The 27,173-nt window shown below is 38.7% G+C and overlaps 1 protein-coding gene across 3 annotated transcripts in view; it reads left to right on the top strand.

The window, feature by feature from the left end:
- Positions 1 to 27,173, top strand: part of MYLK (myosin light chain kinase) — a 199,129-nt gene that overhangs the window by 139,647 nt on the left and 32,309 nt on the right. For all 3 annotated transcript variants that reach the window (XM_033064001.2, XM_033064003.1, XM_033064002.1), the window contains exons 18-21: positions 767 to 847; positions 11,888 to 11,938; positions 13,511 to 13,638; positions 17,019 to 17,172. In XM_033064001.2, coding sequence (XP_032919892.1) covers positions 767 to 847; positions 11,888 to 11,938; positions 13,511 to 13,638; positions 17,019 to 17,172 — 414 coding nt within the window. The remainder of the gene's footprint in view (positions 1 to 766; positions 848 to 11,887; positions 11,939 to 13,510; positions 13,639 to 17,018; positions 17,173 to 27,173) is intronic.

The raw sequence follows: 27,173 nt of genomic DNA, 5'->3' as shown, positions 1-27,173 counted from the left end.
AAGCCCACTTCAGGCTGAACTGCCCCAGCTCTCTCAACCTGTCTTCATAGGACAACTACTCCAGCCCTGTGGTCACGCTCAACTTGGAATAATCTTTAAAAAAGTTGCACCTTTTGTTTATTTCTCATATGGGATACACATGGAAGGGAGCCTGTTTGACTCCTAGCTGTTGGTGTAGCCTGCAGTGATGAGCAGTTTCTGGATAAGAACTGTGCAATTGTGAAAATACTAGAATCCATCAAACTTCAGTCCTGTGGTGTCCCTTTTACTGTTTCTATTTAGGAATAAACAAATGGCCAATATTATCTTCTTGGGAATATTTAAACAGATAGAGGAAATGTTACTCTTCAAAATGGGTTAATCTGAATTGATCACATAGACGATGGAATAGAAGAATTACATGGCAAAAGATTATTTTTAATTAAATGATGTTTTGATCCGGCTTTATTTCCCTTTTCTCTGCCCTGCCCAATACAGCTTTGTGCACATTGTATTTGGTCTATTCAGCTAAAATACCTATCAGCTTAGATGGGACCTCTTGTCTAGATGCTTACTTGGGTTCTTAGTGCTGCTTTTGTAGAGGGTTTTTCCCTCTTCCTTTCAGAATGTGACAGTCTCCAGCAAATCTGTGCAGAAAATTCTTGTTTAAAGTACAGCAATTTCCTCTAACTTTGCAGAAAGATCCAAAATAAACCTTTTATTAGACAGCTTTTTTATTATTGATTTTCAAATAGGATTTGTATTTTATTATTTGTTTTGATTTCAGATGCCTCAAAGACCTCAAAGCCTGCTGAGAAGAAGACCAAGAAGCCTAAGACCACACTTCCCCCAGTGCTGCCAACAGAGAGTAAGTGACTGTGATTTGATTTGCTTTCTTTTCAGTGGAAACAAAAGAGTGCTTTGGGATTCTGTGGTCATTCCCTTCTGTTTGCAGACATAGTATCAGAAGCCTGTGCTGTTTCTTTAGCTCTTGCACTTAAGTCATGTGAAATGAGTTTTTGCCATGTGGGGATTAGAAGTAAGAGCCCAAACTGTGAGTTCAGACCTCACCCACTCCACTCTCTGTTTTTCATAATGGTGCAATAAACTTGTGACACCGATTTATTTTTGGCTGCCTCTCAAAGAGCACAGAAATACTCGAGTAGTTTGCTTCAATTTGTGTTGTGTCTTGTGTAGACAATATGAAGTTTTACTATTGGTAGACAAAGCATCTTGACTAAAATGCTCTGTTGAACAATCTGTCCTTTTTTGGTATGACCATGGAGAGTGGTTTTGCAAATGTTGAATTCTTTGTTTTAAGCCTAAATGCTTAACTTGCTTTTAATGCTTTCTGAAATTATAAATTAGCTATAAATTCCCATGTTTGCTACTCAGCATAAGTGGTTGAGAGGAAACTTTAAATGGTAAAGGTAGCACAATAATGTCAGTTTAGGAATTCTTAACACCAGTACTACTTATGAAATTAAGGGATACAAGTATCTCTTAAATCAAAACTGGGCTTTGAAAATTGTTTATCTAAGATGTCCACCATATGAGCTCCTAAAAAGATGTAAAGATTTAATGGAAACATGAAATATTTTATCTAGCTCCCTCAAAAAATAAAAAACAAACTCTAATCTGGTCTTCCAGCAAGAACATTTTCAGCTGCTTTCAGCAGGACTCAGAGCAGTTTTATACTGATTGATGATCAGAGGTAATAATTGTGCTTCTGGAAATGTGACTTACATAAAACTATGCCCTGGGCTACAGCTATTTCTGAGTTGCTGGCTGAGCATTATAACTCTTTCTCCAGCCTCTCTTTGGGGATGTGGGAAGAGTCACACTGACATGTTCCACCTCTGCACCTAAGCTTCCAGTGCATAAATAATAACAATTAAGAACAATGATTTTGTTATTGAACATCGATAGGAAATTTTAAAGCCTTTTAAATCTCCATAGAACAGTGTTTTGAGTTGTGTTTTCTGTGTACACCACACACACATTTCCTCTGATCCTCCCAGCAGTGTTATCAATTGCAGCTTTCCCAGGAGAAAGTGTGAGTGAGAAACTAAGTCTAAATATGGAGATCTATGACCCGATCCACATTTTGCTTCTTTTGCTTCTGGTTTTAGTGGAAATTAAAATAGATAGCAAAACAGAAGCTACCAAATCTGGCTGCAGGAATATTTGGGAAAAGAAGGTTGAAATAGCGGGGAATGGTTTTTCTACATGGCATATTATTTCAGTGTTTCAAATTCCTGAATTTCTCATAAGCTCTTTTTTTCAACATATCTTTAAAACATCTTTTCTGCTGCAAAGTAAACACCAAGGTAACCAGAGAGAATGTTAGGAAACTGGGCTTGGAAAGACTTCTTGAAAAAGCTTTGAAAAATACATATTTCATTTGAAAAGGATTTGGCTGGAGAGATTTCACAGGTGGTTTTCTAACATCTGAGTCTCTGAGGAATGTGAGTATTTGTCTTCTGAAATAAGTTTTTATTTGTATATTTGTCAGGGGTAAAATATACAAGACAGATCCATGGGACTACACAGTTCCAATCTACACTGAAATTCTTATCAGATGTAGAGACTATAAAGTTCCTTACCTGAAAGAGAATGGGCTTTACAAGTCAGATGTTTGTCTATCTCTACTGTATATCTCTTGAAAAGAAGGGTAATAGAGAATAACTGTGAATAAAGATGTCCCAGTCTTGTAAAGAGATATATTTTTACTCTGATCTTTGCTGCCACATCAAATCACCAACAGCCCTAATGGCGAGCAGAGTGTACAGATTGATAATGAAGAAAGAGAGAACAAAAATTCGTAATAATGTGATTAGAATTAATAATGAATAAATTCTGAAGTTCAAGTAGTGAATTCAGTCAGCAGTACTTACTCTATGGGATAGAAAGACCATATACTCTGTACTTTTTAGAAATTCTTTTCAGGGAAACGATCCCTATTTTTCATGCTCTGTGTAGAAGTGCAAGTCAAATTTCATGGTTAGCAGCTATATCATCCTTTTCTCCCTTCAGATAAATTACAAGTGATCCTTGGGTTTTTTGCCCTAGTAGAAACTTTAAGTAATTAACTTTAGGTTCCTGAAAGCAAAGATCAATACATTTCTTTTGTGGAAAAGAGTGAATGTTGTCAGTATGTTAACTTGTAGAATTTGTCACACTCTGAGAATAGTTGCTGACTCAGGTCATTTGGCTGCTCATTCTGACAATGTTATTTAATTTCTGGAAGCTTGGGGTTTATAAGCTACAGAAATCCAATAGTAAGCAGAATTGCTTCCTTTGATATGCAATACATACTGAATTTTGGTGTAGAATAAGAACATTATGAAGGAAACTGTGTGTCATTCAGTGATTAACAACATCTCTGAATGGATGCTTGCAGTGTTTACTGCAGAAAGATTGATCCCATGCTGGCAAATTACAAAACTTACAATGTATTTCCTTTTGCTTGGAATTAATATTGTGTCACCAGAATTTAGTAGTAATTATGCAACCAAAACCACTACACACTCTAAGGATAAATAGAATAAATAATACTCTTTCTGAGAATAAGAAACAGATTCACCTTTGAATCTGGGTGAAATAAAAGGGAGAAGAGGGGAAGGGCACCTCTGGATCTGGTTCATTCTTTACTGACTGCACTGACTTGGGCTTTGCCATTTGGGTCTTTGCTCAGTGGATGTCAAATGTTGCTAGTTAGAATAAGAAAGTGTTGTGTTTCTTCTAAAAGTGGCAGTGGAAAATTGGACCCTTTCATTATATATCATGCTGCATACTCTGTGCCATGCCAGAACAATCAGTGGGTAATGTAAGGATCTCCTGGCTTGGCACAGCCCTGTAACAGAAACACCAAGCCAAAAATTCTCACCAATTGAACATTTCTCTAGAAAGCTTTGAAACTGCTGTGAAGGGATTTAGGCACCCAGTTCCCTTTGAAATTAGAACTTACTTCAAATTAAGCTTAAAGGGAATTGCTTACTTCAATTACCAAAGCCACTTGCAAAATCTTCAGTGCCTATTAAATAAATGTTTTTGTCGCAACACACTGGAAAAATCAAAGTGTTGCTTGAGATTTTTAAGAGTAAATAAAGATTTGAATGTTTACAAATAAATATTCCTTTTTCAAAAAAATACATTACTACTCCCCACTTGCAAATATTTAGTTGTCCTTAATATGTTTTAAGTAGAGGACCAAAACAGAAGGAATTAGCCTAAGATGAGGCAGATTTGTTAACACATCTAGAACCCAGCTTTCTTGATCCTCAGTCTCAGGGTTGGTTTGCATGCAGTGTTGAAGATAGCATAGATTTTTTTTTTTTTAAGTGGCACCACAATAGTTTACATGAAACTATTATAACTAAATAATAGTAAACTATGAGCTTTCTGAAAGGACCTTTTTCCAAAGGCTTTTTTCAAGATTTGCTGATGAAAAAGGGGTATTACAGCAGTTTTTTAAACTTCACCACGGCTGAGCTGTGCAACATAACTTTACTATAGTAGGAAGAAACTGTATCCCTCTTATGGCTACTGAGAAAAAAAATTAATGCTTTAGAAAATAATCCTCATAAATCTAAGCATTGGATTGAAGTGTTTGGAAAGAAATGCCCAAGACTTTTTGTAGGGCTAATTCACAGCACTACTTCCAGTAAATATTAAGAAATGGCAATTATCACCTGTCACAGTCATTGTTATGAAAACCTAACAGGATATCCTGGATTCCCTCATCTGAGTAATACATCTTAAACCCACTGTTCTCATATTCAGACCACATACATTGAAGGGCTGACCCAGCATAGAGTTTGATTGAACAAATGTAAGTTCTTCTACTCAGCTAAAAATAAAGTTACATCAAAGAAAATAACTTTGTTTACACACTGCAAGTTATTTAGCAGTATTTGGTAGCTTGCTGATAGAAATCTTTTATATATGCTACTATATAAAAATTTGATTTCACATCAAAGACATTTTTGATTAGGTAGCTATCTTCTCTTCTGGATGGTTATTAATAAATTGTCACCACTGGCACTGTCCAGACCAAATCCTCTGGCAGGTTTCACTGTTACCTTCCTAGATCTGAATTTTTAACATTATTGGTACTTGAGTGCAAGGCTGAGCAGTGACATCTCTGGAACAATGCACCATAAAAGTAAATATGCTAGACAGGACCCCTTATTATGTTAATATATTCTCATCCACAGTAGGGAGAATTCTAAGTGTTAATCACCATGGAAAAATTATGAGTCAGTGGCCAAGTTATTAGCATGTATTTCTGTTATTTACTCTTCAATAAATAATCTTGTCAGAGAGTCCAAGTCTTCAAGCACCATTTTAAGAAAATGTTCTTAAAACATTAAACTTGATGTGTCAAATTTAGTTAATGTATAACTAAATCAGTTAACATTTCAAATAATATGAAACAAGGCATAGATTAATATGAAATGTTTCAAAATCTTCATTTCATGACAGATTGTTTTGTGCCAAGTGTAAAACTTACCACTTTCTAAGTGAAGAACTCAATTACTGAGAAAGTTACTGTTCTGGTCAGAGATGTTCTTTTAATTGCAGAAATGTGGGCACTGGGTAGCAGCTGTGATCTGTGACTGCTGCTGACCTCTTTGGTCACTGGGATGGTCTGAGATGCTCTTGAGGGTCAAGGAGGCAGCCCAAGCCATTTCCCTCAGTCCCATTCATTTCCCAGAAGGCTCATGCTGCTCCACTCCTGGCTGTTGTGAGATCCAAGACATTTTCTGCACAGTGAGTGCAAGTACTTAATGTTGGAACAGTATGAATGCCATTGTAAGAGGATCTTCTTACCAGACTTTTTAAGGAAAAATTGAATTTCTTTCTTAAGCTGAAAATTCTGCTCTTAGTACCTGTAAATCAAATTGCCATTGGCTATTTTTAAGATCTAAACAGGCTTTCTCTGGAACTCTAAATTATGAAAGGTGCTGCCTTAATTCCTGAGGCTTGGGGGTCCAAGGGTGAATAGCTGTGCCTAGCTGGGCTGAGGTAAAAGGCAATGCAAGATTTAGCCTGGTGGCTCTGAAGGTTGGTTGTTTCCATAGATGAAAAATAAATCTGTTAATGTACATATAAAATGAGCACAGGAGAAACACTATTTTGTTGTCCAAATCCCTTCTCCTGGGTGCCCCTTTCAGCACTGTTTCTCTAATGCTGGGCATGCATTTTGAATCTCTGCCAAGTCACTTTACAGCTCTCATCGTACTGACATTTTCTGAGTTAATATTGGCACAGAACATTATTTTCCATGTATATTTCATGGAGTCCATCCTACATATCTGTATGTTGACAGAAGACAGAAATGTTTATTGACTGTTTATGCAGAGAAAAAAGCTTTTGCAATGTGGCCTTGAACTGAAGAGGTGCCATGCTTCATTAATTTCCAGTTCAGTCATTGGCTTGAAATTGCACATCTGAGGCATATAATAGAAGCATTAAGTTTCTTCTCTATAAAACAGGGACCTAATCCATTGGCTTAATTAATGTCCAAAAACATATAGCACCTAGCTTTTCCCACTGAAACCATTTGGAGCTCCTGAATGTCCACTGGCATTGTTTTCCTATGGAACACTGAAAATACTGTCAGTGTTTTCCTGTGGAACAGACTGGGTAGCAGGATTGTAACCTACCTTAGATTCCTGTCCCTACACAGGGGCACAGCTTTTTAGTGTCTAATTTTAGATGGTCTCCCAAGACATAAAAAATGTGAAAATTATACTTAAGAAATTAAACCTTGCTATCTTGCTCCCACCAGCGCTCTCAGAGCATTTTACATGGTCTGGGTTGTTTGTGAGCTCTGTTTCATTCTGGATCTCTTCTGTGCTGCTCAGATTTGCTTTAATTGTAGAAGTTGCTCAAGTGCTACTAAACTGCTATGGAATTGTTTATTCCTTCAGCTGAGCTGTTTCCAAATATTGAGTTACTTTCAGTGTACCAGATCATATTATTGAAGCACTTAGTGTGCTGGTATATGCTAGCTCTCTCGTGACTGAAATACAAAAGTGAGTATTTCCTGGGTTTTATTTTTGTTTTCAGAAGGCAGAGGCTGTATATTTCTCAATTAGAGGACAATCTCTGCATGATTTAGAAACTAAATATGGGATGTTGCAACATAATTACAGTTGTTTTTAATGAAAAATAAAATAAAAGCTTAAAAAAACTTATGAAGTACACAAACACAAATAACTGACTTGCATGGAATTAAGTTTTCTAATTTCTGCTTGTCATCAAATTTAAACCAGAGTTGCTTTCTGTTTCATTGTATTTAGATACTAAACACTTATTTGGAAACATTATAAGAAATCTGCTCTTTAAGTTGCAATGAAGCAAAACTGTTTAAACTTCCAAAACTTGATCAAGTTTTCAAGCTACTGGTGTTCAGAGCAATCATTCATTTTCCTCTCTAGCAATTAGCACAGGTTCATTAATGTATGAATAAACTGGTAGGTAATGATGTGTTGTTTTTTTCTACTACAATTGTAGCTATCATTTTTCTCCTGTTTCATCTTATCTGTGCTAAAATCTGTAGTGAGTTTTTGTACCCTCAGCTAAGTCTGTGACAGAAGCAAGGATGGAACAAAATAATTGATTACTTTGACAACAAGGCCAAATGTTTAATTTTTTTCTGCACTTCTAGCTCTCAGTCATTCCATGCTTTCTGGCAAAGCAGGCAGTAGTGAAGGTTGACAGAGAACAGCCACTTTTGATTCAGATCCAGATATCTATCCCCAGAAGGGTCTGAAGGAGGTTACACTGGGATTCATTTACCTAGGGGAGAAGACCTCATGATCTCACATCCCACAAGCCTGAAGGATCCAAGTGAGATGGGAAGGAAGGAGCAGATACTTGAATCTGGGCTTTCCATAAATTTTCCTTAAATATTCTTCATACCATGATGTCTGACACATCACAGACTTGATTTGTTTTTTCAGTTTCTCTTGAACTCTGAAAACTCTGAATAAAAAAACAATTTAGTTCCTTTAGGAAGATGAATCTTGACATGTTTTGCATGAGGGGAAAATGGTTTTCTATCTACGTGCTTGTAGTATGAGACTATGTCATTAACCCTTCTGCTCTCCTGAGCTAAAATGAGGCTGTTCCACAAGCAGACAAAAGCAAGGATAAGTCTTGTCCTTATGTTAATGGAGTTAGGTATTAACTGTACTTGTTTACCAGGTACTGAAATCCATCACAACAGAAGACAAGCACATAATTTTAGGCATGTCCCTCAGGGAAGACAGTAGGAATTATGGATTGGTTGGAAATACTACCTTGAGTACTGATTTTTTTTCAGATCCTAAGAGTTTTGCTTCATGCTTTATGAAAGCAAGTTGTGCAGAGAGCCATTTCACCATTTCAAGGGAGGGCTATTCCTATTTTTAGTAAAATTCCAAAAAAGGGAAGCAAAAAAGAAAGAGGCTTCTGAGCATATCTGCTCTCACGACTGCACCATCAGGGAAAGGAAGAGAACAACCAAATGCCTGGCAGCTACCAGCATGTATGGGAGTTTTCCCCTTTTTATTTTATGTCCCCTCCCTCAAAAAGAAGCTCTGTAAGAGGCAAACCTGCCTTGTAATGTTTATGTTGTTTCTAGAAGGCAAATACATTTAAGGGGGAAGTATCAGACTTTTCATTTTCAGCATCAGCCCATTTCAATGTAAATACCAAAAGAAAGACAAACCATCTTTAAGGAAAAAAAAAATGCAGCAGAAGCAGACTTGGATGAGAGGCTCAAATATTTTAATGAAAACAATCATTTGACCTTGTCAACTTTGAGTAATCTTAGATTTTTTTCTAACTGTCTCCAGCAGCCTCTGAAAAAAAAAAAAAGTTCCATTTCAAAGAGATGCATAAGATGAGCTGGTATTCTTAAGGAAGATCTAAGAACAGTAGAGTGTAGACTATTAGCCAAAGAAGCCAGCTGCACAGAGCCAGAGACCTGTCCTTGTACTCATCCCCTTCCACCCTGCCCCAGCATTTCATTTCTGCTCAAGACTATTTGTGTCTGCAAAACAGGATATTCAGCCAGACCTTCCAGCAACCCTTGGCAATCTACATGGTTTGATGAAGTCCAGTGACAGTCTGTATATCCTGAGTTAAGTGAATATAATGTCCTGGTGGGTAAAAACTAAAATTTAAACCAAAAAAATTTAGTTACGTATGAAAAGCAGTGCCCTATCTGAATGAAACTATGAGTTCAGTTCTCATTTTCTGCTTTGCTGCTATGGAAATCTTCACTGAGGTGAGAGTCTCTAAAACTGGCTTAAGCATATTTGTTCCAGTGTGCATGCACCTTGCCTATTAACTAAGGTACTGGAACTAATACACAATATAGGCCAAGGGGTGATCTTTGAGTGAAAACCATACTGGATTCAAGGATGTGCTTTTTATTCTGAAAAATAGCAATACTATTTGCAACCCAAGATGGTGCTTGACAAATGGTGCCTTTTTTTCATCCTTGTTGATCTTTGTTCGTATCAGGCTTAATAGAGTGTGGAAACAATCAAATTACTGTAGCTTGTACTAAAAGCCATTGCAGCTCTGAGAACAGACCCAACAGCTACTTCACTTCAGTTTAGAGAAAAGCAGAGAATCTGATGTCAAATACAGCACATACACATTTACGTTTCTAAATCATATAATTGAGGGAGTTTAAAAGGGGTTATGCATCTAATGAATAACTAATGGGTTATTTCCATTAATAGGGATATTTAAGAGCAGATGAGAGGCCAGACTCTACAGGCCTTCCAGCTGGCATTTGATCATGTCCATAGTTTCATCTACATAATATGGCTCCAACCTGAAATAAGAGTTTCAGCTCAGGTGTGACCACACCATGACAAAGAGGAAAGCTGCTCTGAGAACACCACTTGATGCCTTTGCTTGCACAAGGCAGGCAGGAAAGAAAATGTAGAAATACATTTGCTGTCACTCACCACAGCAGCCAGGATACGTGTCATTCTGTTGGTGGCCCAAAAAGCAATGTGTCCCTTTAATGAGCAGTTGTGCTCTTTGAAGGCTCTGTTTAAAGAGGGTTAAGTCCCCATGGAAGATGTGGCAGGACAGACACCTTGCTTACACCCTGGTAATCCAGTAATACTGGGATAAATACCTCACAATACTCCTCTAAACCTTTAACTAGTTCTGTTGGTTTGGCAGTTGTCAAAGAAAGGCTTCTTTGGGAAATATCCAACTATTCTTTTTTGTCTCAGCCATAAGTAGTGTGAGAATATCCTACCTCTTAGTTTTTGTGTTTCTGATTGCTACAAAATCAATAAATTCAGAGCATATAAAAGCCAAGCATACTTTTAGGGAAAATTATTTAAAAATGGAAAGAAGATGAAAACAGTTTTTCTCTATTTACTGCATAACTGAATAAACACTGTTGTTGGCAACTAAGCCATTAGATATTTTTAAAGTCATTTGGTTTTTTCATATCCTATACCACATCACCTACTATCTCCAGTTACTCTAAAAATCAATCTGTCTGTTGTTTGAGCTGTAGCATCAGACTCCCACAGTGGTTTTGCAATTCATGGCTCCTGGGTTTCATGGAGGATCACATGATGTGTTCCAGGGTACCATGCACAGCTTGTAGTTTGCTGCAATAAAAAGGCTTAAAATCAAAAAACTGCTTTTATTGGTTTGGTGAAATCAGGAGGATATTTTGCTGCTCAGTGTCTTTCTAATTTGAAATAACTAAAAGAAAAGAAAAGAAAGGACCAAAAAATTCAAAACTTTTGCATCTGTTATGGCTATCACTAGGCACCTCTGTATAGTCTGCCAGATACTCAAAAGCACTTAGCACATGCTGCTTGCATTGGAGGCAATAACATCTTAAAGCCAGACTACTTCAATCATACTGCCTGGTTGAGCTTAAGAAAATAAGAAATGTTCTTTCACAGCAGAGGCCATTCTCCAACTGGGATGCTTAGAATAGCAGGCAAAAAGAGAGTGCTGTAAAAGGAATGAACTCCTTCACTTCTGGAATTTAGTGGTTTGAAGGCATCCAGACTGTTGCATTTAATGGCCACCACTATGCATAACTCCTATGAATTTGCCCTTTTGAACCTGTTTATGTTTCTGTATTGTAAAACATTACTTGTTTGTGAAGGTAGATTATGGATGTTATATTTAACCTGGTGTTTCTCTTATGCCTGCTGTCTGGTAATTTAATTGGGTGGCCTCTAGTTCTTGTTTTGTGAAAAACAGTTAATAGCCATTTTCTACTTATATCTTCTCTACTGTTCTTCTGCTTACCCTGCACAATTTCTAGAACATTGTCTTCCAAATATTTAGGGATCCAGATTTCAAGTTCTAAGCCATATTTTTGTAGCTATGACCTTTTCTTTTGAGAATATAGCAAAATGTGCCTGCTTAAGGAAGAGGACAAGGCAGAGGGCTGGTGCTAATATTTACTTTTGGTATATCGCGGTTTCCTTGAGAGCTCACGGGTGGTATGAGAAGCAGCACATGGTGTTAACTACCCTACTTTTAACTGAGATCATTCAACATTGATTATGCTGAAAATCTGAGCAGAAATTCAGTATGAGATGGGTCTTGGCCCAGTGTTTTCACCAGTTAAACTGCTATGAGGAATGGATGATGACAGACCGTGGGAGAAGTATAGAAGATTTCTTTGATTATTTTAAAAGTTTCAGCTTCAACTGTGAATATTCTGAGGATCTTTCAGGATAATAAAAGTGGTTTTTAAAGGTAGTTTTAATTATTTAGTTTAATATGCTGGAAGAACATATTATATTTTCAAGTGACAACAAAGCATTGCTATGGATATTTGTGGTTAGTCTGGTACCTCGCAAAGCTCACCTTTGAATTCACATGGTTTGTTGTTTGTTTTTTTAACTAGGTGAAGCAACAGTGAAGAAGAAACCAGCTCCCAAGACTCCTCCAAAAGCAGGTAATTTATTGCATGTGTCACCCACATTTACCAGTGCAGCTGTTTGCCTACAAAGTTTGTTTGCATATGTGATTAAATGGTATGTAAATCAAACTTGTTTACACTGTACTAAGAATTAAATTATGAGCATCCAAAGAAGTTTTTCTCAGATGGACTATAGAAAGATCCTAAGAAGTGTCAGTAGTGTTTAAATTGTGCCCTTTTGTATATCCACAACAAACCTTGGCTTTCTGTGAAAGAAATTTTTCTGTGTATCACAGAATCCCCTGCATGAGTAGCTGATAGATTCTACTTTTCCTATCACTGGCATTATGGCAACCTGTTTGTGTATTTGCAGTCTCCAAGGCAAAGATATCTATATTCAAAGTTACAAGGAAATTTTCTCTATAGGAACCTGAAGTTTCTTGAAACTTCATCAGACTTTTCACCTGTTCAAGCTGCTTTCTATTCCAGATATGCCTAGTTTCCTTCAAATATTTTCAAAACAAAATTGGTTTTAAAAGGTCAGGTCTTAAGTGGTGAGAAACTCATTTTGTTTTAATTACTTTTAAAAGGAAAAGAAAGCACTTTTTTCATGGCCAGTAGCCCTGTGCTTTGTAAAGAATGTTGCATTTGGCACTGAGGTCATTGTACTATTAGGAACGCCCCTCACCATTTCTGTCAATACATCCTCCAGTCTGCCCCCTTCCCCTCCAATACACACACATATTAATAGATTTTTAGCATGCTGCTTTTGTAAGCAACAATATAAGTTTCACCCTAGAGTTGTCCATCCTATGATAATTCTGGCATCTGTGCTGAGCAGCTACCAGGGGTCTGACACTCTCAGCAGCACAGTGGAGAGCCAGGAAGAAGCACTGTCAGCAGGAGATGTTCTGCCATCTATTGATATTCAGGCAGTGAGAGGGAAGAGGAATTAAGAACTAGAGGGGAATGGATGGGGGAATGGATGGGACTTCAAGGTTTAAAAGAAGCACTGTGACACACAAGCAAAAAGATCCATCATTGCTCATGGCAAAATTTAGCATGATGGAGAAAGACATCAATTTCCTTCCTTGTTTCTCATGATGTTTCTGTGCCACATAATGTTTATCTGGCTACTGAAGCCAGAATCCTCATAGGCAGATGTTGCATCTTAAATTTTCTGATTTTTGTTGATGACATCAGGGAGCAGGTTTGCAGACCCCCTCAGCACATACAAATTGATAAGAAGGTAGCTGGAGCCATTCTTCAAAAATGCAAAGTTCAAAAGAGAAAGATTTTCTGAAAAACACACAAAAAATTTCATAAACTGTATCTTTGGCATTGGTGGTAGGTGCAAATGGTTTTTTGTTTTGGATGTCTGTACCTTGGTCTTGCATGAGCAAACTTTAGATGAGTAAATTGTTCTTGCTTCACTCCCCTAGATTTAACAAATCCACTGAATTTTTTTCATTGCAAGCAACAGGTAACTGCTAATCTGGATTTAAAATGCTGTTCTGAAACAGTTGAGCTGAGAAGTGTATGTGTTTTGAATTTTAAGAAAAGTTATAGTCATTTAAAGGGATTTTTTTATATTTTTTGTCCCTTCAGCTGCTCCTCCTCAGATTACTCAGTTCCCAGAAGACAGAAAAGTCCGTGCAGGTGAATCAGTGGAATTGTTTGCCAAGGTGGTGGGAACAACACCCATAACTTGCACCTGGATGAAATTCCGTAAGCAGGTAAATTTTCTGGTCTATTTTAACAATCATTGAAAAAGCAGAGCTGGAAAGGAACACCAATGACTATCTCCCATTTCCCATCTCCCTTCCTGAGGAACTGGCAAGTCCATGTTGTTCCTGCAGATGTTTTCCTCACCTCCACTGAAAACATTTCACTGATTAAGATTTCACAACCTCCACTAGCAAATTATTACAGTGTTTATATAGCCATAGTGTTAAATTTTTTTTCCTAATGCCAAGCCCAAATCTTTCTTGCTACAGTTTAGACCCTTTGCTACCTGTCCCCTCCCATAACAAATGATGGTTTCTTTTGAAAAGCCTTAGACCATGAATTAAAAATAAGTGACGGGAAAGATACAGGTATCTGAAAAGTATCTGTCACAAGGGACATTTCTCTTCTTTGAAAATGACCTCTTTTTTGTTGATACTGGGTCTAAAGTTATGTCATAGGGGCAAAATACCACATTAAAAAAAACTTGAGTAAATTGTCTTGCCACACAAATGTCACCACACAGGGCACAACAGCAATCCATGCCATCAGTGCCCTCACTCCCTAGGTTTAAAGTTCCTTCTACTTGAATAAATATCTTTAAATTATATCATATGTCCATAAGGGCAGTGTCTAAAGAGAGTTGCTTGAACAAAGCTATTTAAAATCACTTCAAATCAAATAACCCAACACGCAAGTTCAGACTGGAAGATGAAGTGTCACGTTAGGACAGAGCAAATATAAATATCTGGTGTAACTGCTGTTTTGTTTATTTCGTTCTGAACTTGTCATGCACTCTATAGAACACAAATAAAAACATCTCCTCCTAGGAGGAAGTTTAGACTCTAAATCCAGACTTGTCAGCATTTAATTGAAAGAATTCAAAACAATTTGTTAGTGCAAAGGGTATTCCAGGGTCCATGCTTGCTAACTCCAAATAACCTCTCACTTTAGGGGAAAGGATATTTTTTTTTTTCCTGAACTCTTATATTTCCTTAAATATCTTTAGCTTCAAGGCTGTAGTTAGCTACTGCTTTCCATAAAACATAAGTCTCAGAAGCTTCAGTGACATTCAGTGTTTGATTTTGCTGAGCTGTGTCTTAACATTTAGGTTAAATGTACCCCTCAAAAGTGAGTTTCTGGTTTGTGCAGAATTCTGAGTTCATTGTTGAATACAAAAATCCTATTTCACTAGATTTTAGGGCATTTTATATATGCAAGATCTATGTGATAAGATGGACTAGCAGCTCCTAATGCCCATATCAGATCCATAACTTATGATACAAGATATTTTCTCCTTTGTAAAATGCTATTTTTACCATCTTTTTACTTTTTCTTTGGTTATCCACTATGAGACAAAGGGAATTATTGCAAAATCATAAATTAAAATTACAAAAGTTTAAAAATCATTCATTCTGGTGAATGAGATACAAAAGAAAAAAAAACTTCAGGAAGGTTACCAAACACTGCAGTAGGACAAGTGAGGGCAGCAGTCTCTCATTTACTAATTTAAAATGGGAGTCACTTACTGTGTCCTGTGCTGCACCATAATTTTGCTTTATTTTTCACTTACACTTCACCACACATTGTTTTATGCTTGGATTTCTTCCTTTTCTATAACTGTGGTTGATTTCAACTCTGTTCCATTCGTAGTCCTAAAAGTGAAAACCAGCCAAGTGTTTTGACAATTTACTGAGAGTTATTTGTAGTTGTTATTTGAGCAGATCCAGCAATGCTGAGCTGTGATTTCAGCCCTGCTGCTGTTTGCTGCAGCATCCTCTCCATGTCTCTTCCTCACATTCCCTCAGGTGCAGGAGAGCCACAGTGGCTTCTCTCTCTCAGTTGTATTCCAAAAGAGTATATTTTGTTTGAAGAAAGGGAATGTCAAGAATCTGTGACCCATACTGTTATATGCCATGGCAGTGTAGTGGAGAGGTGCTGGAACTGTGCTGAGGTAAAGAGGGGAAAGCCTTGGAAAGCCTTGGAAAGCCATTTCATTAGCTGAGTCCATCACTGAACACTGCCAGCTGTTAAAGCTTCCTAACTACAACCACTGACTGACTTTCAGGATCCCGAGGATCCAACCCATGTTCCCCACAACCACTGCAAACCACTGAGCATCCTTTCAGGGCTGTCTCTTCATCCTTTCAAGGATTTCTCTATTTCCATCTCCAGGGCTTTCTCTGTATCCTTTCTGGGCTTTCTCTGAGTAATGTAGATCTAGATCTACTATCATCCTTTGACTAATTTTAATGAAGCAAAACATAAAAGACAGTTTAGAATCTCAGAAGTATGTCAACAGGGTGGAACAACTTTCAGTATAATTTAACCCCATTTGGTAGCTTTCTATTTGAGTTATTGTAGGAAAATCTTTCTGAAGTTACTTTTGGGCACATAGCAGTACATGTGTTTTGTCTCAGTTGAGGAAAGAGCAGAGAAAGTCTGTTCTTAAAATTCGGATTTCTTCTTCTCTGAATATATGGGACAAGATAAGGCAAACTAAATAGCCTTCATTTTTAATTAAATTCTGAGAATGGCTTGGAAGAGTCACTTATCTAAGAAGGAAGTGGTGGGAGGAAGAAGGGCATTGACATTATGTTGTCTGTTTCATAAGAACACAGTGTACAGCTTCTATAATTGCTGTGTAGCATTATGAGGGTTTTAGAGAACTGTCATGTCTCAAGCTAATGCTGATTAAAATCTAAGTCACCTTGGCCATTTATGCTATGATAGCTCTGTTTCAATTAAAAACTAGTTTATAATATGCCTATGGTATTCAGCAGAGATTTGGATTTTTACTTCTCCAGAAAATTAAAATGCTATGGGAAAACTCAATCTGCTCTTTGAATGTCTCTCTGTAGAGCTGTAGTGTTGTATCTCCATTTCATACAGCATTGACTTCCAGTGTTCAAACCCAAGAAACTGTAACCCTGGTTTGTGTGGAAGTACAGAGTAAGCCTGGTTAAAACAAGAGGAAAGTCACAGCTATGGATGGTCTGCACATTGGGTAGAGGGGGAATGGCAAATGAGCTAAGGCTAAACTCATGTTCCACTGTGGTTTTCCTAATATAGGTGAGACCAAACTTTTCTCCTTTGACAATTGCACAGTTTGCACTTTCAGCCTGTCAAAGAGAAGTTAAAAAGTGACATTCCTGTTCCTTAGTGGGGTTCCAGCAACACCAGTGCTCCCTTTGGCCTTCTCAGGACTGGAGCCATTATGATGTTCACTGCATTTTTGTTGATTACACAGTTTACATAACAGATTACACAGCTGCACATACTCACTTCTGTAATAGAGTTATCTGCAGATAACAATAAGATAGCATTGCATTGTGCTTTGAGCTCTTCAGATACAAAGACATCCATAACATTTTTTCTTTTAATTTGACAGATTCAAGAAAATGAATATATTAAAATTGAGAATGCTGAAAACAGCAGCAAGCTAACAATATCATCAACAAAGCAGGAACACTGTGGATGCTACACCCTAGTTGTAGAGAACAAACTTGGCAGCAGACAAGCACAAGTCAACCTTACAGTTGTTGGTAAGTCCATAATAATATTTTATTTATATACTTATTCTTCAGACATCAGTCTATATTTTCCTTTTATATCATGATATGCGACAGGTTAAATAAAATAATCAGTTAAGAAGAATGAAATAAAAGCTAGTACTTCAGAAAATGGACAGTGGCATTGTAACTAGGACTGTGAGCAAGATCAGTAGGGCTATACTGTCACATCTCCATTTTAAGTTACTACCATGGTCTATTGTTTCATGGGGACAGAAAGCAGTGAATAAAGATAGTCTGTTTTGAATATGGAGCCCTTCATCTGTGGACTTTTACACAGATATCTTGAAGCTTCAAACAGCCTTGACAGGTGACACTCCCAGGCCATCAGGTTTGTTGTAGCAGACTGTGGACAGCTGCACAGAGATGTAGACTGGCAGACAGTTGCAATGTATTGGAGATAAAACTGCAGCCTAGGGAGGATCAGCCAAAATCTAGACCTCTAGATCTGAAAGGGCTAATTGAACCTAGCTTGGTGTGGATGCACAGAGCATCCAGGGAAGTTCCACAAGCAAAGATGTGATTTGGCTAAAAGATGAGTCTGTGGGGTGGGTCTGTTTCTGGGCTCTGTTATCTGTGGCCTGCAGAGGGGTTATCACATAAGGTGGTGCCCTGACAGCCACATGGGTGTGAGCAAGGCAACAAATGTGGGTGTCAGGTCAAAGATGAATGTCTGACTCCAATGAAACCAATGGCAAAATACCTTTAACCCAAGCTGGATGGGAGATTCATCCCAGCAATCTAGTGAATACCATATGAGGTTTAATGTGTGCAATCACACTTTCAGGTACAATATCCACTGAAGCAGACTGAATGTGACTCAACTGCATGTTGCTCTGCATATTGTCAATAGAGGCTTCCTGGTTATTCAAATTAATTCCTTTCAGTCTGTGGCTTTAATTGCAGTTAAAAGTAACTGGATGGATGAGTATAAATATCAAGGAGATTCTAGCAATATGCCAGGGAATTCAAGAACAGAAGAAAACAGAAGCAGTACTTTTCCCATGATGCATAGATAAAGTGTAGTACCCCTTCCAACAGTGGGTTGTACAGGTCCTTGAATAAACATATCCATTGGTCTGGGTATAGGTTTTGGCTGCAAAACCCCAACACAGCTGATTAGCAGCTGGAAGAATGGCAGGAGATTAATTGCTCTTTGCATTTCCCTCCTTTCCACTCTTTCCTAGGCAACTGCTGCAGGCAGCTAATTGTAGCAGGTTATTGGGCAAGATTAATTTTTTTAGCTGCACAAGGCCAACAATTCCTATTATCTTGTTACTGTGTGAGCCTTCGCTCATTATAATATAAGTTGCTGGTTTATATCCTTTGGAGTTAATTGGTTTGAAAGTCTTTGAATTCTATAACCTTATAAAGCTACATCTCAAGCCTCCTGCTTTGCTCTTCCCTAAGAAATGTGCCAAAGAACCGTGGGATTCCCAGAGATGCTTTTTGGAGAGTTGGGTGAAGAATCCTTACAATGTGCAGGAGTTTGCCATGTGTTTTGGCTGATGACAAGCTCTCTGTTTCCAGCTAAAAAGAATAAATTCCATCTTGTAAAATTGCCAAGCTCTTCAGTGAGACATCTCGCTGATGTCAGCACTGCTGAAGGCATGACAAGGCCCCACAGCTCCCAGCCTGTGCACACGCATTTTAAGGCCAGATTCTTCCATCTGGGCACTCAAAAATGTGGGAAAAGGGAGCAAACATGTCTTCCTTCTAGGAAGGGGGTTAGAATCTCACTACTGAGATAAAATCCTTCACACTGTTTGCACCTTTAAAGGTGTCAAATGTTCACTGAAGTTGGAAGGTACTTTTCTGTGAAGCTTGTCAGTCAAAAAAGGGAAGCTGTGTTTCTCTGAATATGCAAAACCTGAGACTTCTGAGTCTACTAAAGCTCATCCTTAGTCCTAAATTCCTGCCTGTTCATTCTCTCTGCTCCATCCCAAGTCCTGGTAAGAAACTTGCCCTGCCTGCCCTGACCCCACTTTCATAACAAGCATTGGTGGAGGAAGTCTGGTGTTAGACATCAGCTCTGTTTGCCTCAGCCCTTTACAATTAGGCTCCAAATTCTGTGTGAGCTGTCTCCCTGTGAGTTTACTGAGAAAAGGCACATCCATGCATGTGCTGTGTGCTTAAAACACTGTGGCCTGACCACACTGCACAATTGAGCCATGAACGTGTCGAAACTACAAATACAGAACCTTTGGAGTGTGTCTGAGCAGACCCAGAGTTGCACTTCTCAGAGGGCTAGCTAACAGGCTTGGCTTTTCTGAATTTTAGCAAATCAAAGGCATTTGTTAAAATATAAAATGAAATAAATATTGAAATAAAGATGTATTTATTTTATTATTACCTCTTACAACCACGTATGTTTCAAACTCTTCATGCTGATGGGCAAGTTTCCTATGTGAAAGACTCCAGTAACATTTCTCAAATTAAATTCCAACTGTAACACATGTCAAGGAGCAGGTTGGCCAGCAAACTTGTGCAGTCTCCATCCCTGGAGGTATTCAGGTTCAGACTAGATAAGCATCTGAACAATCTGGTCTGACCTTATAGCCGATCCTGCTTTTAACAGAAGGTTTAAAGACCTTCCCTGAGGGTATTTAAACCATCCTGGATCTTGGTTTTATACTTGCAGTTGTCAAAGACCTTTCTTCACAAAAAAACCCCATCATTAACTTAACCTCCAATCAGAGGACAAAGGATTAAGCTTATCTGCCAGGATTCAAATCAGAAATGATCCTGCTATGATTTAAACCCTGAGTCTTAGATTGTAAACTGTATCTGAGTACAATTTGTAGAAATTATTTTTAATAATGACATTTAGGGAAACAAAAATACCCTGCATTCCTTTGAATTTAGCTCCCAAAGTCTTAAATTTAACTCTCAATCTTAATTGAACTGTGCAAGGGTTCTGACATGTAAAACATTTAAGTAGTTTATGATTTGATGCAGTTTGTGCCATGGCAAAGGATGCTCTCGCAAGAAGCCCAACTTCATTCTAAGGAATTTTATATCCTTTAATGAATGTCAATGAACAAAATGTCCATTACCCTCAGCCTCCAGTTTGAGCTGTGTGCAATCCACACAGCACATGCATTGATACATAAACAAGTTAAAGGAGACTCTTTTAATAATGATGTGGTGCTGAGCACACAGCACTCAGCCACAAGGACTGAACCTTGTAATTCATTGTGTGCAAGCATTAATAATATTGGGAAACCTCTAAATCTGTGGGACATCCAAGTTAAGCAGTATCTTCTTTTAAAGGGTTTACTGGTCCCAAAATGTCCATGTTGAGCTCTTTGTTGTTAGGATCAGCTCTCTCTTAAATAAGCAATTTCCTTAGCTGACTGATCTCTCTGGGGAGATTTTGTAACATGTTTCTGCTCCAAAATCAAAACAGCCTGATGTGAGATTGAGCTAATGATTTATAGCAGTGTGTCAGATTGAAGTGGACTTGTGTTGCCAAAGCTGTGAAATGAGCCAACGAGGAGCTTATTGTAAAATATGACTGATTTAGGCAAGGTATAACCCTCACTTTACAATAACAGCAAGGAATATTCATTCCTTTCATGCCATTTATTGGATGTATTTGATATATTTATCAAATTTATGACTCTGAACATTTCAGTTGTGTGATATCCCCAGGTTTACAACTACCTTTGAAAAAGAAACTTGGTTTTCCTACTGGCTAAAGCTAGGTACTATGACAAAGAGTGAGAAAAACAACACAGTATTCAACAAGGATATCTGGCACTAGAGAAATAATCTGTTCTGCAGCTATTTCACAAGCTTGCCACATGCTTTTGGGCATATTGCTTTATGTTTCCATGCCTACTATTCAGGGGCTTTTTGATGATCAGTGTTTGGTGAATACTTTGGATATTAGTGCTGTCCTTTACTTTTTTAAAAAACAGAAGCAGAAATACACGTACTACCTAACTGGAGGCTGATTTTGACCAACCTTGTTTGGCTTTTATAAATCCTTTGGGATTTTTACTGTTCCTGATGTGGTATTTAGTGTGTATATATGTATATCCATATATGTATATGGATTATACACAAACACACATATATAAATATCATAGTGATTAGTGAGCTCTATGGGAGGTATATGCAAACGAACGAGAGCAATGAACAATGTCATTAGATCCTGAGAGGCCTAACGTTAAAAGTTAAGGTATTTTTGTTATTGTCATCATTGGTGCATGTACTGTGTTTTGCAGCCTTCTCTGCTGTTGGAAAGTGATAAACCAAGTACTCAAAGACACACACACATATATACATAAAAGCATGTTGCACACAGGCATGCAAGTAATATAACCTGAATTCACTAATACCTGCTCCTCTACTCCACTCCATACTCGACTTGGGATGGGGAAGTTACTTTCTGTGAGGAAGGTGTAACTTCTCTGCCTTTAGCAGAATCTGTGTGAGCACAGTCTTCCCAAGCACAAATGAGGAAATATAAGTTTGCTTGAGAACAAGGTCTGACCATCACTAACTCCAGCAGTCATTGAATGTAATGGTAGGATTACTAATTGCTGCTCTGAAGGGCTTGGTTCTGGTTCCACAAGTCACATATATGCAAGCTTTATTAGCATTTGTTTTCTGCCCCCAAACTCTGTTACAAGGAACTGTGGTAGCAAAACCAGCAGTGCACAGTGACTCTTTCATCACTGTGAATGCATTGTGTGAGATGCTGAGAAATCTGGCACAGTGCTCACCACTCAAAGAGGACCCAGTGGTCAAGGCTCTGTGTCCCTCTCTGGAAAAGTTAAGTGCAGACATCTGGGAAGCAGACAGTATAGCGAGACATCCATGGACATTTTGACACTGAATATTGGAGCTCAGAAGTGCAAATATGAAAGATTCTGAAGTTCTTCTTTTGAAAAGCATCAGATCATATCTTGTAGTAGCCATGTGATTCCCTGTTTACAATCAGGTCAAGAATGTAGTGAATTTCCTAAGAACATGTGGGTGGACTCGCTCGTAACCTTCAACCTTTGAAATTCCTCTGGATTGCTGGAGTATTTTTGTCACTGGTCTTATGGTTAAAGGGCAACTACACTGGTGGTTAAGGAAGACATGTCTTATGTTGCTGCTGTTGTAGTTCAAGAGTGTAGCAACCTCCACTGTCAGCTTCCCACTAATGCATAGTGGCAAAACTCTGCAGCCGTACCAAAACTAAATTTTCACAGAAAGACAAAAATGTGTAGAGGAAAACCAGCTTACACTGCTCTATGCATCAGAGCTGGCACACTAATCCAGGTTTATCCCTTGAATGGCAATGTAGTTTCAATGTCATTTCTGTTAGTAATTTCAGTAGAACTCCATGCATTGTTGCCTTTTCCTGATGCTTACCTTCAGCTTTTTCTTGAGGAAGAAAATAAATATCTTGACAATTGCAACAAAATTCCTGTATTTTACCTAGTTACTTAAAAATTATTAATCACAACTCCTGCATGCAAACATGGGATTCCTAGGACCCAAACTCACTCCATTAGACACTAATCCACTGATAATCCTACTAGGGAAACTCCTAAAATTTATTCTGCCTTTCAGTGGGCAGGTGTGGGAGCTCTAATTCAATCAGTTATCAAAGCAGATACTTAACGTGCGGCACATGAGTAATCCGAACAGCTTGTTGGTTCAGGCTCAGGAGCAGATGGTTTAGAAAAAGGCTCCTGAGAATGCATTATATATTTGTTTGTTCCATTAGGCCTGTGGCAGAAGGAGATGTTCTTGTGCTGAGGGCATTTGCGTGGGAGTGGTGAGCTCTGGTTTCGTTCCCAGCTCCATTCTCCTGTGTGTCCTTGAGCAAGGTCATTTTACACTTCCATGCCTCAGTTAACCCAACAGCACAGAGTGATGCTCAGTATTTGTGAGCTACTTTATCCACAAGTCTCAAAAGGGCAGGTTGTAAATAACTTAGTTTTATGTTAGAGTTGTCAGGAGGAGCAATATGGTGAGAGTATTCTGCAACGTATTTTACAGGGGAGGTGTAAATTTCAAAGTCTGGACTAATAAATCTTTATGGACCATTGCCTATGGATCCTTGCCTCTGCTGGGAGGGCTGTTTCATTAGGAGAAAGCTCACATCCATTTCGGTTTCTCTCGAGTTGTTTTGCAGGAAAACTCAGGCATTTTCTAGTTTAACTTTATCCTAAACCTGTGTTACAGTAACATACAGGGTGTACATTTTTTTGTACATTTTTACAGGTGTTAAGGGGTAATATCTCTACTTGTAGCACTCCTCTCCCTTGGGAAAAGAGCTGCAGGGCATAGTTTTCCAAGCAAAGCAGCGAGGTCTGCCATGACCCCGAGCCCTGTCAGCGATAGTGCTGAGTTCAGTTATGACCTTTTATGGCTTTGCTTTTCTCCTGCTGATGGATTTCAAATGAAAGCTTTGCCAGTGCTGTCGGCATGGACAGTGTTCAACTGGCTTTTGCAGCATATTAAATACCTTCCCTGGCTAAACAGCTTGTGGAATGGAATTAAATTGTTTCTTTCTGTCTGTTCTTTATCTGGCAGACAAATATCACAATAGCTAATAATAGTATTATACAGTAATATGATAACTGGATCTAGAAAGAAAACAAACCAATTTTGAGAACAGATAAAGAAATCTTCTTCAGAGACATTGCTTCAGTTCTGTGTGTTCATGAAAGAAAGGGAAAAAAACTTTTCAGAGGCAGTGGTTATACTGTTCTCAGTTTTCAGAGGCTTTCTGCTGGAACAATATCTCTGCTTAGGAGCCAGGGCCGTGCGAGCTCTTAATGCACAGCAAACTCTATTGCCTTGCCTTGGCTCAGCCTGACCCTCACAGTAAGTAGCAGAACAATTTCCATTTCCCTGCACTCAGTTAGATAAGGAGATTGCTGCCTTTTTTGGTCTCTTGGAATGGTTCTTGTGCTCTGAGGGCTCTGTAAACTGAGCCATGTGGAGAAGGCAGTGAGGTCTAGATAGCACAGTCTCATGTCACGTGGGTGTCCTGGATGAGCTGTGGGTTCACCACCTCTGCAGAAAGAGAGAAAACCCCTTTGCTTATGCAAAGGAATTTTCACAGAATCACAGAATATTCTGAGTTGGAAGTGACCCACAAGGATCATTGAGTCCAGCCCTTAAGTGAATGGCCTGTACAGGGACTGAACCCACAACCGTGGTGTTATTAGCAACATGCTCTAACCAATACAGCACTGAAAAAAAGGCAATGGCATCAAGCCAAATTTGTCTGATAAACAGCAATGATTTAAAGACCAAGCATGCGTATGTTTTATGCTTTTCAGAGTGCACAAATACAAATTAATTAAAGTTTACTTCAGGCTGTATCATCAAAACCTGTTTACCAAAATATTTCTGAGAATTTATCTGAGGAAGGAATGCAGCTGAATTCAGGTTGAGAGTAAATAATAAGTGTGTGTTTCAATGCTGGTATGGACTTAAAAGTGGCTTAAATGCTTCATATGGGGCCAGCTTATCACATTATCGTTTGCCCTAAGAAATGCATGCCACAAAGAATAAACTGGAATCTGACCTCCTTACTTTTGGGGTAGTGGTAATTTACACCTCCCTGTGTTGAGAAGCAGGAGGTTTTAATCTGTGCCTGGTTTGCTGCAGCACAAAGGGCTACAAACCAGTAGAGCCCTCCTTCACCTCCAGTCTCCTCTTACTCCTCTCTGCTTGGCTTATGGCTCACAGCACCCAGGAGCTGCTCCTGCTGCTTCCTCTGAGCTGCTGGGGTCAGCAACTTAATGCAGTCTGTGCTGCTGTGCAAACAGTGCCTGAGTCAGGTTTGAGGCCAAGGTAGCTGCTTATCCAGCTCCTTTGCCTGTCACAAGGCCATGGAAGAGAGCTTGGGGCAGCCCTGTTCATATTCCTAGAGAGATTTACATGCAAAGGCATTGGAGTTTGTGGGATTCTCACCAGGTTCAACTGTGTGGATACAGCCTGTCTGTACAGACCACAATCATCTAGAGTATCATAAGTCTTGATTTAAGGGTTGTGTACGTGCTGTAAGCTAGCCAAGGCTGGAGTACCCATAATTTCATATAGTTAAGATACCTTATGGTGATTTTCTTTTGTTGCATGTAACAGTGAAATTGAAGTTAGACCTCAGTATTTTACATTAGTTCCTTCTCCTATAGAAATGTGGACAAGTGCACTTTTGGATGCTCTCCCTTCCTTCTAGCTCACATATTGGGTTGTAGCTATGGGTTGTTCCAGAAGAGGAAGAACAAAATTGTGGTCCATTAAAGCCAATGTAAAGCCCTCATAATAAAAGCCTAAGTGTAAAATATGATTGTGTGTGTCAAAAGCTGCACATGACATGCAGCGGAATATTGGAGACAGGCAGCTCAGTGCCATTAATGGTAAACACTAAAACAGAAGGACAAAATAGAGAACTGTGCTTGTCTTCCACACCCCTCCTCAACTCATGGGATGTTTTTATTGGAAGCAGTTAATTGTGCTGATAGAGAGTTCATATTCCAGAAGGGAATGTAGTTTGGCAAAATATTCTAGCTTTCAATACAGACAGATGAATACAGGGTAACCTTTAAAATCCCTATAGAGTAAACTACTGAGAAACAAAACAGACACATGGAGAGACCATCTGCAGATTCTCTGCATGCACAGAGCTGTAGAATACCATCCAGTCTGATACCAAGTCATTTTTAAGCATGGTAAAATGGTACATATACATCTGTCATATTAAAAAAGAGCAAAGATTAGGCTTTCATTCCTGTTTATGATCTCCCATAGCAGCTACTACAGTATTTATACACTGAACAGATCTGCAAGCAGCAGCACATGATAGATTCAAACTGAAACGTGCATCTTTCCGGCTCAGTAGAGTCCAGCCAAGGTTGCAGGTTTTCATCTCTGCCTACTGAAAAAAATGCCTTAGGAATATAGAATGTTCCCAAGGCTAACAGATTCTAGTCTAAAGCCATGTAGCATTTCCTTTGCCACTGTTATGCCCTTGGCCATGAATGTTTTCTCTGCAATGCTCACATACCTAAGCCTTGCTTCTGTAAACAATGCTGGCCACAGGGACTCCAGTTGTCTAGGTGAGTCATGGAAAGAGAGCTTGCTGAGGAAACTGAGGCCTAGGAAATGGATAAATCATGCCCAGTTTCATTTGGAAACAGAAGTGCATTAAAAGTCAGCAATGAGAGAGTGCATTTTCATGTCCTGCACAGGAAGCAGGCTACTGTGCTCTGCAAATACTGAAACATAGGCACATTTTCTTCATATAAATTCAGTGCACAGCACTGAACACTTTCTTTTTTAAAGCAGCACATATATCTAGATTTGGCTGTGTGCATAGCAGATGTCAGAGAATCTGCATTGCTTTGACAAACCTCAACAGATGCCACTGTAAGGTGATGGACTACTGGCTTGGCTTTTTCTTCAAAGTATTTTCCTCTGGCTATCTGCAGCTGCTCTGTTCTGTTTGGATTTAGGATAAATGGGCTGTTACTTATTCAAGTTTTATCTACATTTTGAGATGATGCAGTGATGGTTACATAGGAGAAAAGCAAGACACAGACCTGAATATTCCACTTCTGTAAAGACTTTGAGAAGGACAGAAAATCATTCCCAGCAAGGTCTGCATGGATAACAAGTTGTAGTGAAAAGAAGATGCTGTTGCCACTGTCTGACTAAAATCATACAATCCATGTGTGCCATGCCAGCAGCTCTCTGATGGCTGCTGTGAGTATGGTACAAATGTGCTGATACTGCAAATGGAGTGGGTACTGAATCCTCACTTCTTGCAGCTCCAGGGAGGCTGGGACAGGACTAGTACAGGGAGGAGGGGTGCTGCTGTTTGGGCACCAGGAGATCAAGATTCAGTTCTCATCTTTGCTACAATCGCTCTTTCTAATTTTAGACAAATCATGGAACTCTTCTGTGATTCAGTTCATTATATATCTGCTCTATAAATTCAGGCTTGCTAATAACCC

This window comes from Catharus ustulatus, chromosome 7, assembly GCF_009819885.2.
Source record: "Catharus ustulatus isolate bCatUst1 chromosome 7, bCatUst1.pri.v2, whole genome shotgun sequence".
Taxonomy (NCBI): Eukaryota; Metazoa; Chordata; class Aves; order Passeriformes; family Turdidae; genus Catharus; species Catharus ustulatus.
This window is presented reverse-complemented; position numbering and strand designations above follow the sequence as displayed.